At 38.2% G+C, this 15,548-nt stretch overlaps 1 protein-coding gene across 6 annotated transcripts in view; it reads left to right on the forward strand.

Moving 5' to 3' along the window:
- The window catches only part of CUL2 (cullin 2), an 89,112-nt gene that overhangs the window by 26,725 nt on the left and 46,839 nt on the right, over positions 1-15,548 (forward strand). For 4 of the 6 annotated variants that reach the window (XM_025397103.1, XM_025397104.1, XM_025397105.1 and 1 more), the window contains 4 exons: positions 2,262-2,364; positions 4,601-4,695; positions 11,292-11,397; positions 15,028-15,110. In XM_025397103.1, coding sequence (XP_025252888.1) covers positions 2,262-2,364; positions 4,601-4,695; positions 11,292-11,397; positions 15,028-15,110 — 387 coding nt within the window. Of the gene's footprint in view, positions 1-2,261; positions 2,365-4,600; positions 4,696-10,992; positions 11,108-11,291; positions 11,398-15,027; positions 15,111-15,548 lie in introns of all 6 variants that reach the window. The other 2 variants (XM_025397107.1, XM_025397106.1) reach the window with 2 other exon arrangements.

Genomic DNA, 15,548 nt, shown 5'->3' on the forward strand with positions numbered 1-15,548 from the left:
AACATGAACTTTAAATTTTTATTAAGGTGGATTCACTCCATTAAAAAAATACGTATATTCTGGAAGAGTCCAACAGTGCAGAAGTACTATGTATGGAATGAAGTAGGAGAGTCTACTTGTACCACCTCTCTTGTGTAGCTCCTTTCTCCTTATGCTGGAGATGTGACACAAATCCTTCCAGTAGATTTTGTTTACATTTACATGCAGTGGATATATTAATTTTGGCGTTGTGAGACATTTGGGCATATAATTAACATATGCAAAAATCATGGTATTGAATAGTTTTAATTTTTCAGTACCAATTAAGTCATATCTTTTAGAAGTAAGTGTGTATATGGCTTTAGGAAGACATAGTTGGAGCAAATAACATCATTATGTTGTATGACAATTCTAGAAGTAGGTATTCAGAACCATAAGACATAATCTTTGTTAAAATGTCCACATAGTCTTTGTTACAAAGTCTACGTAATCTTTGTTAAAATGATTTAATTACTAATTATTACTAAAAATAAGTAAAGCTGGGTGTGGTGGCTCATACCTATAATCCCAGCACTTTGGGAGGCCAAGGCAGAAGGATTGCCTGAGCCCAGGAGTTTGAGACCAGCCTAGGCAACATGGTGAGACCCTGTTTCTACAAAAAAATTTTTTGAAGTAAAAATATAAATAAATAAAGTTTAAAAATATATAAATAGAACCGATCAAAAATTTATAAATAAGTAAATAAATGTGGAGAGGGCTGCTTGTGCTTTCTGGGGTAAGGGAGCATGTGAGATTGATTTTCCATCTCCTTTCCTTCGGTAGGATTTAATAAATCGTCATGCGCTAGGAACTGTGCCTGGGAGCTGGGAGTATGGAGTTGATGAAGGATAGGCTAATGTGGATGGGAAAAGTATAAGTAAATTTTACTGTATAAAAATAAATTTTGTAGAATAATAGATAAAGTGCTGGGGGGGACATAGAGGAGGAAGAATTTGCATCCTTATTTTTAAGTTAATGTTTTTATTTCACAGTATTTCCTAATCTTTCTATTAAACGTAAACACCTGACTTCATCCTGAATCATCAGCCTTATTATCAGTTTGTATCAGCATCTTTAGTTAGGCTGATCTCAGGTTGCTCATAGGTCCTTTATCTTCTACATTTGGTTAGTGATGGGCAGTTTATAAAGTACTTTAACATATCTGAGTTTATTTGGGTAAACTATGGAGATGTCAGGGAAAGGTTCCTTATCTTTTCCTTGGAGACACTTGGTGGTGGTCATCGTACCGATCAGATGGCATAGCTTTATCATGGAATAGTCCTGGAGTGTAACCACCTGGAGGTCCTGACCTCTGTGTTGTACTGGTGTCAGTGTTCCTGTGGACAAATGAGCTGTTACCCCCAAAATGCCTTGTCACAGTGGTTGGAGGCAGCATATGAAACACCTAGTTCCCAGAATCATAATCTAATACCGTGTCTGGCCCCAAACTTGTAAATGGGCTTTGCCTTAAGTCTTATCTTTTGTTCTTCTTGGTCTATAATGTTTCTAATTATAAACATTGTTGAGAAGATCCAATAAAGCAAAGAATATTAAAAAAAAGAAAAAAAGGAAAAAGGAAATGCCACCCCAGAGAGGCTAGGAAACTTGGTGAAGATCACTAGCTAGTGAAAGGTAAAGTCTCAGGTCTTACTTCTTTCCACTCCTGTTATCTACCTCCAGTGAGACTTAGCAAGGTACTTAGTTGATGTTCAGAAACTTAATTGATATTCCTATTCATGGTATATTTCTTCTGATAGAATAACGGTAGAGTATCCTAACTGCTATGATGTAGGAGGCTGTGTCAAATGAATAATTTTTGTTTAGTTTCTCAGAATTGCTTAGACATATCTGCCTCTTGTCATATTCCATAGCCCTTCATTGATACTATGCTAATATCCGTTCTAATATAAATCTTATTTTGTAGGATTCTGGGTAATTTGAATTTCCAGAGACTCCCTCTGGATTTTAACCTCTCTGATAAGAACCGTTTTCCTTACAGTGTCTTCAAATAATTCTCAGTAAATACTTGTGGAACAAATAAGTGAATGAATCTTATAGTGCTTTTTAAAGTAAGCATGGTTATGTATTCTATCTTTGTCATATATATAACAGTATTATGTATATTATAAACCAAACCATGGAAAGAAGTAATGTTTTTTCATTTTTTAATGCCAAACAAGGTAAATCTCATTATGTTTTAAACTTGTCTCCAATAAATATGAAAACCTTAATAATTTAACTAGAGACATCTATGCTTTATGTGTGGCCTATCCTGAACCCCTTGGAGAAAGACTTTATACAGAAACTAAGGTTTTTTTGGAAAATCATGTTCGGCATTTGCACAAGGTAAGCAATGATACATACATGATATAAATATGTTGATAGTTGTGTACCTTACTAGTATACTGTTTTCCAGTGTAGAACTTTTATCAAGGTGAGCTTGTTTTGCTGCTGCTGCTGCTTTTTAAATTTTTTTTTATTTTTTTATTTTTTTGAGATGGAGTCTCGCTCTGTCGCCCAGGCTGGAGTGCAGTGGTGTGATCTCTACTCACTGCAAGCTCCACCTCCCGGGTTCACGCCATTCTCCTGCCTCAGCCTCCCGAGTAGCTGGGACTACAGGCGCCCGCCACCACGTCTGGCTAATTTTTTGTATTTTCAGTAGAGACAGGGTTTCACCATGTTAGACAGGATAGTCTCCATCTCCTGACCTCGTGATTCGCCTGCCTCGGCCTCCCGAAGTGCTGGGATTACAGATGTGAGCCACCGTGCCCGGCCTGCTTTTTTTAAATATAGGAGTAGGTGGGAATACAGACACACACCACCACATCTGGCAATTTTTTTTTCTTTTTTTTTTTGGTAGAGACAGGGGTCTCACTATATTGCCTAGGCTGGTCTCAAACTCTTGGGCTCCAGTGATCCTCCCACCTTGGCCTCCCTTGTTTTTGCTTCTTAATCGGCATTTAAAAAATATATACATATTAAGATCTTTGAGTCAAGCACTGTGTTGTTAGGGAAATCAGTTTACTTGTTCAGCATCTTGTAATTAGTAAATGAAGGAGAGGGTCAGCTCAGAGTTTGTTGAGTTTTAAAACTCATAGGAATATCCTATTCCTCTGGATATTGTTTAACACAGCCAAATTTTCCCTTGTTTTTTATTCGTATCTCTTGGTAAATCTCTGTCTTTATTATTTTCAGCTTTTTAGCTGCCTTTCATATGCTATATAAAGTCTTCCCAAAATCTAAAATTAAAAAGAAATGGTAAACGATGATAGAAGCTGTCTCTGTGACCAGTTTTTTTATTAGTATGCTACACATAGAGGGGCAGCATCACAGACATGATCTGTGTATAAACAGTGAATTTCTCAGTATTTTGCTATAGACAGCATTTCTAACTTAATTTAGACTACTGATCTAATCAGGAACTGGGTGAGATAATTTTGTGCCTGCGTAAGAATCTTCACTCTGCTTTTTATTAGCTGTTGTAACCACAGGCAACTCACTTAACAACTACCTTATGGACTGAGTTTTGTCTTTCTTTATCTATAAAATGGGAGTAAAACAACACAGTTTATTTAAGCTGTCTAACCCTGCACATGGTCAGGAGTAGATACTTTTTTAAATAGTAAGAATTGGCCTGGTGTGGTGGCTTACACCTGTAATCTCAGCAGTTTGGGAGGCTGAGGCAGGAGGATCATATGAGGCCAGGAGTTCAAGACCAGCCTAGGCAATATAATGAGACACTATCTGTACAAAAAAAACCCAAAAACTTGTAAGTAAGGCACAATTGATTGTGTGCTGTTTCCCTGAAAATACTGGAAAATGCTCTACTTTTGATTGTATATGGCATGTGCATTTTAGTGTTCTAATGTGATCGTTTATCCACTTATGAAAGCGCTTTTGATAGCAAGTGTGTTAAAGTGGTCTTAAAGTATGTATGTTTAGTATGTTAATTTAAAGTTCTACTATTGTCAGCTAGTGAGCTTTGGTTACACCATAAATGATAACTATGTAAGACATTAATAATTTTTTTGCAATTTTATATTTTAGGTTACATTGTGTGAAATTTTTTTTTTTTTTTTTTTTTTTTTTGAGAGATAGAGTCTTGCTCTGTTCCCCACGCTGGAGTACAGTGGTAGGATCTTGGCGTGATCGAGTTCAAGTGATTCTCCTGCCTCAGCTTCCCAAGTAGCTGGAACTTACAGGCGTGTGCCACCACGGCTGGCTAATTTTTTTGTATTTAGTAGAGATGGGGTTTCACCATGTTGGTCAGGCTGGTCTTGAACTCCTGACCTCAGGTTATCCGCTCGCCTCTGCCTCCCAAAGTGCTGGAATTACAGGCGTGAGCCACTGCACCCGGCTCACTTTATTCTCTATTATGGATGTTTCACTTTCATATTGAAGACTCACATTTTTCCCAGTTGTTTCATTTTTAATAAGTGTAGTTAATATGTATTGTGTAAATGTAAATTATACAGTTTTAATTATGTAAATTATTTTAGAACATTAATTTTGATACATTTTATGGTTCACAGTGAAAATGATTATTGCTTTTCAAGTAAAAATATTTTTCCTCTTTATATAGAGAGTTCTGGAGTCAGAAGAACAAGTACTTGTTATGTATCATAGGTACTGGGAAGAATATAGCAAGGGTGCAGACTATATGGACTGCTTATATAGGTGAGTGTGCCTTTAAAGTCTAGATAAGCTAAGCAGCGTTGCCTGCATTCAATAGTTGACAGGATAATTTTTTTATTATCTATTTCTCATTCACATGTGCAGAACTAAAGCATCCTCTCTGACATGGACTTTTCTCTGCTATGGGGAAAGGTCTGTAGTCAGGGTAAGGTGGGTATTTAGGAGCCAGGGAGTGTGTGGAATGTTCTGTGAAAAGTAAAACTGTACTCAATTGCATGGCTCTGTTTCTTCTGATTGTTTGCAACCTGTAGCATGTGTTTAATCTCAACAGAGATCAATGTGATAATTCAACTTGCATGAAACTTAGTGGGAAAATCTCAGCTCATGTCCCCTCAATATGTTCTTATTTGGCTCTAGCATTCGGTATTTTATGTTTGATGCAAACGATGTTAGATAAATTACTGGGTTATTTTCCCCTTGAAGTTCTGCATTCCCCATGCTCTAGGCATATTGAATTACTTGTAGTTTCATGATGGCCCATGGTCTCTCCCATTTTCCTGCCTTTCATGGTGCTGTTCCATCTGCCTGGATTGCTCTCTCTTTCTTTTTCTATTTTTCTTTCTTTTATTTTGTCCTTTTTTTTTTTTTTTTTTTTTTGAGGCAGGATCTCACCTAGGCTGCAGTGTAGTAGCATGATCTCAGCTCACTGCAGCCTCAACCTCCTGGACCCTAGCAATCCTCCCACCTCAAACCCTCTTCTCCCCAGTTGCTGGAACAACAGGTGTGCACCGCCATGCCCAGCTAATTTTGTTTATTTTTTGTAGAGATGCTGTCTCACCATGTTGCCGAGGATGGTCTTGAACTCCTGAGCTTAAGCAGTTCTCCCACCTCAGCCTCCCAAAGTGCTGGGATTACAGGCATGAGCCACTGTGTCTGTCTAAATTAGTACTATTAAATTGGTGCTACTTATGAACTTTTAGTCAATGTTGCAGCATATTTAGTATGTGTGTGTAAAATGATATGAGTAGTTAGTATCTCCATTGTTTACAGAGGAAGAAAGCAATGCTGAGAGCATGATTTTGTTGAAGGTCACTCAGCTAATGAGTCGCAAAGGCAGGATTTAAACCCAGATCAGTCTGAATCCGAAGCCCATCCATTTAACTACTTAATTCTACCATAATCTTGTTCCAGAAACATGCTATTTCACTTAAGTAGATTCTACTCTCAATCTTTTTTTTTTTTTTTTTTTTTTTGGAGACGGAGTCTTGCTCTGTGGCCCAGGCTGGAGTGCTGTGGCCGGATCTCAGCTCACTGCAAGCTCCGCCTCCCGGGTTCCCGCCATTCTCCTGCCTCAGCCTCCTGAGTAGCTGGGACTACAGGCTCCCGCCACCTCGCCCGGCTAGTTTTTTGTATTTTTTAGTAGAGACGGGGTTTCACCGTGTTAGCCAGGATGGTCTCGATCTCCTGACCTCGTGATCCACCCGTCTCGGCCTCCCAAAGTGCTGGGAGCCACCGCGCCCGGCCAATCTTTTTCTTGTATAGGCATACTTTGGAGATGATGTGGGTTCAGTTCCAGACCACCACACAATAAAGGGAATATTGCAATAAGACAAGTCACACAAATTGTTTGGTTTCCCAGTGCATATAAGTTATATTTATGCTATACTGTAGTCAAAGTGTGCAGTAGCATTGTCTAAGAAAATGTGCACAACTTAATTTAAAATTACTTTATTGCTAAAAAAAAAAAAAATGCTATTGATCATTTGAGCCTTCAGTAAGTTGTAATCATTTTGCCAGTCTTCTTGCCTGGGTGTTGAGGGCTGCTGACTGATCATGGTGGTGGTTGCTGAAGGTTGGGGAGGCAGTGTGTGGCAATGTGTCCGAATAAGACAACAATGAAGTTAGCTGCATCAGTTGACTCTTCACAAAAGATTTCTCTGTAGGGTGCAATGCTGTTGGATAGCATTTTACTTGCAGTAGAAATTCTTAAAAAATTGGAGTCAGTCCTCTCAAACCCTGCCACCACCTTACCAGCTAGACTTACATGATATTGGAATCCTTTGTTGTCGTTTCAACAATGTTCATACCATCTTATTAGGAGTAGATTCTATCTCAAGAAACCACTTTTTCATCCATAAGAAGCAACTCCTTATCCATTCAAGTTATAGCATGAGATTGCAGCAATTCAGTCCCATATTCAGGATCCACTTCTGAGTTCTCTTGATGTTTCCACAACATCTCCAGTCACTTCCTCCCCTGGAGTCTTGACCCTCTCTAAGTCATCCATGAGGGTTGGAAGTGTTAACTAAAATGAGTGACTGAGGCAGGTATCTCAATCAAGGTTTATTGAGCCAGCTTAAGGATGCACCCAGGAAAATGCAAGGCACAGATGCATCTGTGGCTGTTTTGTCCAAAGAGGTTCTTAGGAGGTTTAGTGTTTGTACATTTTCCTTAAAACATGAGGGGTGGTGGCAGTGAGGCAAATGATTATCTACTTGTGAGACTAATTAATGCCCAGTAAATCTACATTTTATATAAGGTAAACCTTTGAAGAAAAAGGATATAGAGGAAGAAAACAGTTGTTCAGACATCTCACGGAGAGGTGAAGAATGATTACTGTCATCTTGCCTTTGCTCTGTGCCTGGGAATATCAGCTAAGAATTGACACTTACCAGGTGGTTGCTAACAGACCTTAGGTTTTAGGAACTAGACTTTAGATTACAGATCTGGAGTTATAATTGACCTGTCCATGTGTTATGGGAGGATTTACATTTTAACGGTTTTGAGGCTGGCAAAGAATTTACGTATGAGTGACTTTTTGAGGGGGGGTAGTCATAAGGAAATGGCTGAGGTTTTTTGCCTTACCCCAGGGGTCTGGCTAATATATAATGTTTCCACACAAAGTTGTAACAGTTGTCCGTCCAGGAAAAGGATGACCATTTAGCATGACTCAGCCTCCAAGGTTAAATTCCTGTTTTGGCATAGGAATTTTGGGAATCCTGAGATTTTATTTCCCTTTACAGAATTGGCATCTTCCAATCACCTGTTCATAATGATATTTAGACCTTCTCCCATGAATCATAAATGTTCTTTTATTTTATTATTAATTTTTGAGACCGAGCCTCGCTCTGTTGCCGTAGCTGGAGTGCAGTGGCACAGTCTCGGCTCACTTCAGCCTCTGCCTCCCAGGTTCAAGTGATTCTTCTTCCTCAGCCTCCTGAGCAGCTGGGATTAGAGGCACGTGCCACCACACCTGGCTAATTTTTGTATTTTTTTAGTAGAGATGGGGTTTCACCATATTGGCCAGGATGGCCTCGAACTCCTGACCTCAAGTGTTCTGCCCACCTCAGCCTTCCAAACTGCTGGGATTACAGGCATGAGCCACCGTGTCCAGCCGCATGTCTTTATTAGGAAGCAAATATGTGGTTAATAAATTTGATTGTAAAATACTACAGTGACTTATAAAATAAAATTAATAATGGTGTCCATATTAAAATGAAAAATGGCACTGTTAATATTTTAAATCATGACTTTAATTTAATTAATTAATTTTTTTCAGACGGAGTCTTCCTCTGTCGCCCAGGCTGGAGTGCAATGGTGCGATCTTGTCTCACTGCAACCTCTACCTCCTGGGTTCAAGTGATTCTCCTGCCTCAGCCTCCTGAATAGCTGGGATTACAGGCAGCCACCACCATGCCTGGCTAATTTTTGTATTTTTTTAGTAGAGGTGACATTTCACCATGTTGGCCAAGCTGGTCTCCTGACCTCAGGTGATCCGCCCGCCTCGGCCTCCCAAAGTGCTGGGATTACAGACGTGAGCCACCTCACCTGGCCATGACTTGATTTTAAAACGTTGTATTTCAAGCTTAAATTTACCAAGAGTAGCAATCTGCAATAAGAAAGACATAGTTAATGTAAGTTAGTTTAAATTTTATTCTGTTAGGAAAAGATAATACTGGTTTGTCCTAGCAGATACAAAGCATGTAAAGCTGCACTAAATTAGTAACCTGGCTCGAGAATATACATCCAGATCTTTGGAATGGATTAGTGAATTCACGCCTGATCTGCAGATCTAGCATCTGCTTCCATGCTAAGCAGTTTACACTTATTACATAGTTAAAGAAAGCTCCTGTAGAATTCTGAATAGGGAAGTGACATCCTGACAGCAGAATTTTTAGATGAATTAAAGATGCCAGAAACTGAAGTAGAGCCCAGTCATAAAAGTGTTTCACATGATCGGGGCAGAGGGTAAGCAAGTACATTGGAAGTCAAAAGAAGTAGTGGGAGGAGGTGACGAATACTTTAGGAAGACAGGAAGACTGACTAATTAAAGCAGGCAAAATGAAAGGATGAGATAAGGGATTCTGATGTTTTAGATGAGGTTACCGGAATGGTCTTGGTTCCAGTGACCAGAAAAGAAAACCGGTTTGGAGCAGAGATTCCATATTGGAAGGCATATGTAAATGGTAATGATATGACAACTAAGTACCCTCTACTGAGGGAGCCCCCCTCCTTGATGAAATCTTACATTTGTTTCTATATTCTAGCACAGAGTGAGCTCTGTGTGGGCAGAGACCATGTTTTTGCTTTTCATCTTTGTGTTTGCGTGCCTCATATTGTACCTGGCACACAGTACACCCTCGGCTGATGCGTATTGAGTGGGAGTGGAAGACCTCCTGAGTTTCTGTGCCAGCCCTGCCACTTAGGACCTGATTGACCTTTGGCAAGCTCTTTAACCTCTCTAGGCTGCAGCTTTCTTATGTATAAAATGATCATAGGAGTACCACATACATCTGTCTTATAGTATTCAGCCTCATAAAATGCTTAGGGCTGTGTCTGACAGGTGATCTCAATAAATTTAGTGATTACTTTTATTTCCTGGTATTCATGGCTTTTATGATCTGGCTGCAGGCTGCTTTTCCAAGTTTGTGTTCTACTGTTAGCTTTTGCTATCCTGGCTGTCTGGAATGTTATCCGTTTATTTATTCAGTAATTCATTCAGTAAGTATTTTTTGAGGACTTGACTTTTGCCTGCCACTACTGTGGATGCTGTCTACAAGAGGGGGTTCTTGCTTTGTAGACTTTACATTCTAGAGAGGAGATGAATGTACAAAAAAAGAAACCAATAAAAGCATAGGATTATTTCATGTAGTAGCAATTACTGTGAAGAAAGTAAAACAGTTGTGCGTTAAATAGTTACTTGCTTAGGGCTGGGAAGTGAAGGCTAACTCCTCTGCGGTTCAGGGTGGGCCTGAAAGGTGGGTCTGTGCTGTGAGACTCAGATGAAAGGGGACTACCCTTAGAATATCTGGGATGGGGCACTTAGGTGGAGAGGCCATCCCGTCTCTACCTTTTACTTTTGTCTCTCAATCTTACTCCTCTTTCCTCAGCTGGAAGGCATGGTTGGAAACTCAGCATGAAATTTTGAGAATTACAGTGAGGATAGAGAGGAAGGAATAAATGGCATTTTAAAGGGGGAAAAAAAGGAGTATGATTTTGTAACTTATGGTCAGAGGACACTAAAATGTCAAATGGTACATCAAGGTTGTAAGCCATGGAGTCTAGAGCCTTGACACTAGTGAATATGGAGGTGGAGCTTGTGTAAATGGTTGTGGATATACCACTTCGGAGTCAATTTTCTAGGAGTCATTATTTCTTTTAGAAACAGTCTCGCTGTTACCCAGGCTGCTCTCAAACTGCTGGCCTCAAGTGATCCTCTCACCTCAGCCTCCCAAAGAACTGGGATTACAGGCGTGAGCCACCACACCTGGCAGGAATTATGTGTTTGTTTCCCAAAATTTTTGTCTTGTTTTAGTTGTCTTTGTTTTTAAATTGTCTGAGTGGACGCTTCATTTTGGTATAGTGAACTTTGAAAAGTGTATATATTCACATATAGATTTCATGGGTTGTTGCCTAAAATGCTGTAAGCGGAGCCTTTCAAATGAATAGTTTTAGGTGGTGATCATTAAAGGCATTAGAGTGAAATCTGGGATCCTAAAAAGTACACATTTCAACGTTATGAGTCCTTTCTCCATGTTTTATTTTAGAATTCTGTATTCATCTCAGTTATTCTTAAGGCTAATCACATTTATTAGTCTTAAAATATATTAAACATTTTTATTATAATTCATTTTCCTTTGGTAGACAAAGTCATCTTATATCTGTCAATCTTGCCCATACTTACTATCTGTAACACTCTGTTCCATTTTCTTACCTACTGATTGTGATCTTTTTTGTTTAAAAATGAAAAATTGCATTTCTTCCTGGTGATTAGAATATAAATTAGAAAGCTAACTTGACTTTGATCTTTTAACCGTTCTCTGTTTAATTTTTGGAAAGTGAACTTTATCTTGACTTTCCCAAGAAGAGTCTGGGAAGTAGCAAACGAGATTGTAGAAATTCTGAAACTTGGATAAGAGCTGTTGGCTAGAAGGGTAAGGGCTTGCAGAGAAAGGTGGGCTGATAATTTTAATTTTTATTATATTTCTAATCTCTACCTAATTCATTTCTTTTGGATTTATTAGTAGGCTATTCCATGGTTGATATGTAACCTTAAAAATATTCTTCTAAAGTTGCAAGTTATTTGCTTTCCTACTGACTTTAACTTAATATCCATTGATATTACATTTATTTTCCAGGTATCTCAACACCCAGTTTATTAAAAAGAATAAATTAACAGAAGCGGACCTTCAGTATGGCTATGGTGGTGTAGATATGAATGAACCACTTATGGAAATAGGAGAGGTAGGAAATTCTTTAAATGACTAGCAAACATAAGTATGTTTTTATACATTGAGGTAATTTGTGCATCATTTTTTAAGGACACTGATTTGGCTAGCTTAATATGGTCAAGATTTAAAATATCCTAAATAAAATGCTATAGTGATTTCCTAAGAATCCTTAGAGGGATGAAAAAGATGTGACAACTACTCTTTTGATAATTAAATTTATAATGGATGAATGATAGGGTTAATGGTTCTGCATTGTGAAAAAACTCAAAAACAAGTATAAAGTGTTGATGGCCCTGTAGTTAAAAGTACAAGGGACAAGTACTTAAAAGACAGGCTAGAGGAGAGGAAACACAAATTTATGAATTTAACAAATTTATTGTAACTTTACTATAAAAGTAATTAAATTCAGAGTAAAACAAAAATGAGCAGTTTGGTCAGTTCATTCAAGTTCTTGAGGTACAGTGCAAATTGAAATATGGAAAATTATGCTGATTGTGAAAGAAATATTATTGTACAAGCTTGTTTATTCATTTAATACATCTTTATTGAGTAGCCAGGCATTGGGGATACAATGGTGAACAGACAGAAGGTCCCTGCACACAAAAACTTATAAGTTCATGTAAGGGAAGCAGATGCCAAATAGGAAATTAATGTTAACTTGTGATTTGTATTAATGAAGGAAATAAATGGCTAAGAGGCTAAGAGCCAGCATTAGTAGACATTTAAGTTAGTGTAATCCTTTCTGAAAGAAATTGATCAGTGTCTTTCTTTCATTACAATTTAAAATACTTAATAACTTTTGACCAAGTAATCCCAAGTCCTAAGCCTAGTGATCCATACTTGGAAAATAATAAATATGATAAAAGTGTTTAATGTTTAAAAGTATTCTTTGCAATCATTGTTAATAGGGTGCCTAATGGCTGAACAGTGTAAAATTTCAGCATCCAACATTCAGCAATAAAAAGCATGAAAGAAGAATGTATTATATATATGATTTTGTTATAAAAATAGGCAACTGGATAAATTAATAGCAGAAAATTGTTCATAGAAACTTTAACAAAGGGGACATAGTTTATGAAAAAATTTGCACACAAAATTATAGGTATATGTTGAATACAAATACAACTGTAGGGAAAAGATGATGTAGAGAAAAGGATCAATGAGAAATACCAAAATACTAACAGTAGTTGCTTTTAGTTAGTAGCATTGTAAGTGAATGATTTACTTAAAATTTTCCCTTATCGCCAGAACCGTCAAGCACGCTTCTCTTCCCGGAGGAAATCACTGTAAATGATTTAGTCTGCATCTTTTCTGAACTTTACCAGTGTATTTACAAATATTTACATACACACACACGCGCAGCAGTTTTCATTTTATTTTTCAAACTGCAATATAATGGCACACGTAAAGTTCTACAACCTATATTTCTTCCCTTTTTCGTTATTTTTTTTACATAAGTTTGTTTTTTATGAAAGCTTAATATTCTGTAGAGATACAGAGTAATTTTTTAAACTATCCCCTTAATTTTTTTTTTTTTTTCTTTTGAGACAGAGTCTTTCTCTGTCACCCAGGCTGGAGTGCAGTGGTGCGATCTCGGCTCACTGCAAACTCTGCCTCCCGGGTTCATGCCATTCTCCTGCCTCAGCCTCCTGAGTAGCTGGGACTACAGGCGCCCGCCACCACGCCCGGCTAATTTTTTGTATTTTTAGTAGAGATGGGGTTTCACCGTGTTAGCCAGGATGGTCTTGATCTCCTGACCTTGTGATCCGCCCGCCTCGGCTTCCCAAAGTGCTAGGATTACAGGCGTGAGCCACTGCGCCCGGCCAATTTTTAAGTTTTTGTTATTACAAACAACACTGCAGTGAACACCACTATTCATTTATTCATTCATTATTTTTGAACCTCTCTGTGTTATATATGTTGAATACAACAGTGAACAAAATAGAGAAAAATCTTATGCTCATGGAGTTATATTTATATATATATCTCTTGGTACATGAGCAGAACTTTTTATAGACTGGGTGTCAGGAAGTACAGCCTCTGTTGAAGCACATCCTGAAGTTTCACAGCTCTGCCCCATTGCCTTTCAGAAGGGCCTTTACCAGTTTGCCCTTCTACCACATGTATAAAATACCAGTTTTTCATATATTGCCTCCCCAACCCCTGTTCATGCTATTTAAGAAGAAAGAAAGGCAAAACTTGAACAGTGTTCCTTGTGAGAAGACAGATGCTTAATTACCAATGGATCAGAATAAAATTACCCTAGGGAAACAATAGAGAGGCTAGCAACAGCCTATCTGGATATAGTTAGGGTGCAAAAAGAGAAGAGTCAAACAAACAAAAAAAAACTGGTTTTCAGTACTGGAATAATTTATACTCTATGTGGGGAAAATATATTTGAAGTTTAAAGACTGAAATGTGAAAGGCAGAGCTTGAAAACTTGGAAGGCAGAGTAGGAGCACACACATGCCTCTGGATTTCTTAAAAAAAAAAAAAATACCCATGATAAAGGAAAAGATTGGTAAATTTGAGTATATTAAACTTTAATATGTATTTTTACCAAAACATAATAAAGAAACTGAGCAGTTGATTTACTGGGACAGACTGAAACTTTCAAGGAATTAATTTCCACAGTATGTAAAAAAACTCTAGCTTTTATTAAGAACAAGACAAACTTTAACAGACTAATGGGCAAAATTAGGAATGGGCGTTTCACAGGAAAGAAACCAAAATGGACAATAAACATTAAAGAATCCCCAGCTTCACGCAGTAAAATGAGAGTTAAAACCACAAAAAGACCCTGTTCTTTGTTTTTTTTTTGAGACGGAGCCCTGCTCTGTCCCAGGCTGGCGTGCAATGGCAAGATCTCAGCTCACTGCAACCTCCACCTCCCAGGTTCAAGCAATTCTCCTGCCTCAGCCTCCCAAGTGGCTGGGATTACAGGCGCACGCCACCCCACCAGGCTAATTTTTGTATTTTTAGTAGAAACGGGGTTTTGCCGTGTGATCTCCTGACCTCGTGATCTGCCCATCTCGGCCTCCCTAATTGCTGGAATTACAGACGTTAGCCACTGTGCCTGGCCTAAATTAAGATTTTTTTTTTTTTTGGAGACGAAGTCTCACTCTTATCCCCCAGGTTGGAGTGCAATGGCACGATCTCGGCTCACTGCAACCTCTGCCTCCTGGGTTCAAGTGATTCTCCTACCTCAGCCTCCTGAGTAGCTGGGATTATAGGCACCTGCCACCACGCCTGGCTAATTTTTGTGTTTTTAGTAGAGACAGAGTCTCACCGTGTTGGCCAGGCTGGTCTCAAACTCCTGAGTTCAGGTGATCCACCTGCCTCGGCCTCTCAAAGTGCTGGAATTATAGGCGTGAGCCATTGCACCTGGCCTAAAATTAAGATTTTCAATTAATAATAAAGCCTTAATAATGTTGATAGGGCTAGTAGAATGGTCATTGATATTTCAAATTAGAAATTTATTTTCTTTGAATTTTAAAATTTTTGTTTAGGTTTTATTTGAATTTTGAACTATTAGTGTAAATACTTCTTTTGATAAGTATTTTTAGTTAAAAAAAACCTTGAACAAATGTAAAAAACATATACTAAGTAATTCAACCCTGATGATTTTCGTTTTTCCTGGCAGCTAGCTTTGGATATGTGGAGGAAATTGATGGTTGAACCACTTCAGGCCATTCTTATCCGAATGCTGCTCCGAGAAATCAAAAAGTGAGTGCGGACATTTATCTAGCTGAGTAAATTTTATTTTGTTGTTTGATATGATTTTAAAATACTGTACAGTTGCATAGCCAGTGGCTAGCGTTGGGGCTGGTTTTACCATAATGAGCCTCATTTTACTTCTAAGTGCCAGCATTTTTAAGTTGTTTCATTTTCTTCTTCTTCTTCTTCTTTTTTTGGTGGAGGGAGCTCTGGTCTTTTCTTATACCCTAATATACTTAGTATATAAATAAGTGTCTGAGGGAAGTGATTCATGTGCTTTTCAGAGCTGAAACCTCTTAGATTTTCTAGGCAGCACCCTGAGTCGCTTGTACATATTATCTGTTTAAATCCCAGTGAGGACTGCCTATTCAGGAAGACAGATTCTTCTAGTTAGTTGGTTACCTCTTAGCCTCAGTGTTATAATCAATAACTTGCCTAATTTTGTGA

Source organism: Theropithecus gelada, chromosome 9, assembly GCF_003255815.1.
Source record: "Theropithecus gelada isolate Dixy chromosome 9, Tgel_1.0, whole genome shotgun sequence".
In the NCBI taxonomy this organism is placed as follows: Eukaryota; Metazoa; Chordata; class Mammalia; order Primates; family Cercopithecidae; genus Theropithecus; species Theropithecus gelada.